Below are 866 nucleotides of genomic sequence, written 5' to 3' on the forward strand. Positions count from 1 at the left end.
GCAGCCGCCGTCCATCGTAGGCAGAAAGAAATCTTTCTCCTGCGCCAGCAGCAGCGGGACACAGACACCCCCGCTGCTGCTGCTGCTGCTGCTGCTGGTGCTGCAGCTATTGCTGCTGCTGTTGCTGGTGCTGCAGCTATTGCTGCTGCTGCTGCTGGTGCTGCTGAGAACATGGACTGCTTCAAGAAGGTCTTGCCTTTCTTTGCTGTCTCTCCACTGTCTCCTCAGGTAAGTCATCATCTCTTGCTGCTGCTGCCGCTCCGTGGGCTGTCCTCTCTGCTGCTCTGCAGCAGCAGCAGCAGCAGCAGCGAGAGGCTGCAGCGCGAGCAGCATAAACGAGCTCTCGCTGCCGCTGCTGCTGCTGCTGCTGTTGCTGCTGCTGCTGCTGATTTTGGAGCAAAGGGTAAGGTCTCTAGACAACAGAAACAAATTCCTTCTTGGGTACGTACACGAAGCTCTCAGGAAAGCAGAAAGCGCAGCATCCCTTTCTGCTGCTGCTGCTGCTGCTGCTGCTGCTGAGTGCTGCGTGTAGGGCCCCAGGCAAAGCAAGAAAGAAGGCATGCTGCTGCCGTTGCTGCTGTCAAAGTGCAGCAGCTCCACTAGCTGCTGCCCCTCCACGTCTATCACGCATCTGTCCCCTGCTGCTGCTGCTTCCGCTGCTGCTGCTGCTTCCGCTGCTGCTGCTGCTGCTGCTGTTGGGGCGGAGAAGGGAGAAGCGTAGCGCAGCAGAAACTGCACAAAATCGCCTCCGCTGGGAGCTGCTGTGGGGCTGAAGGCGTCGACAACTACAGCGTCAACTGCTGCTGCTGCCGCTGCTGCTGCTGCTGCCTCAGGGCTGGACGTTTCCTCTGCAGCAGCTGCAGCAG

The 866-nt window shown here is 59.5% G+C and overlaps 1 protein-coding gene across 1 annotated transcript in view; it reads right to left on the minus strand.

The window, feature by feature from the left end:
- ETH_00040915 (uncharacterized protein) overlaps positions 1-866 on the minus strand; it is a gene marked incomplete at both ends in the record, with an annotated part of 2,442 nt that overhangs the window by 891 nt on the left and 685 nt on the right. The window contains one exon of the mRNA XM_013375641.1: positions 6-864. Within this exon, the coding sequence (XP_013231095.1) occupies positions 6-864 (859 nt within the window). The remainder of the gene's footprint in view (positions 1-5; positions 865-866) is intronic.

The sequence above is a fragment of the Eimeria tenella genome, genomic scaffold, assembly GCF_000499545.2.
Source record: "Eimeria tenella Houghton genomic scaffold, Eth_scaff2930, whole genome shotgun sequence".
Classification (NCBI taxonomy): Eukaryota; Apicomplexa; class Conoidasida; order Eucoccidiorida; family Eimeriidae; genus Eimeria; species Eimeria tenella.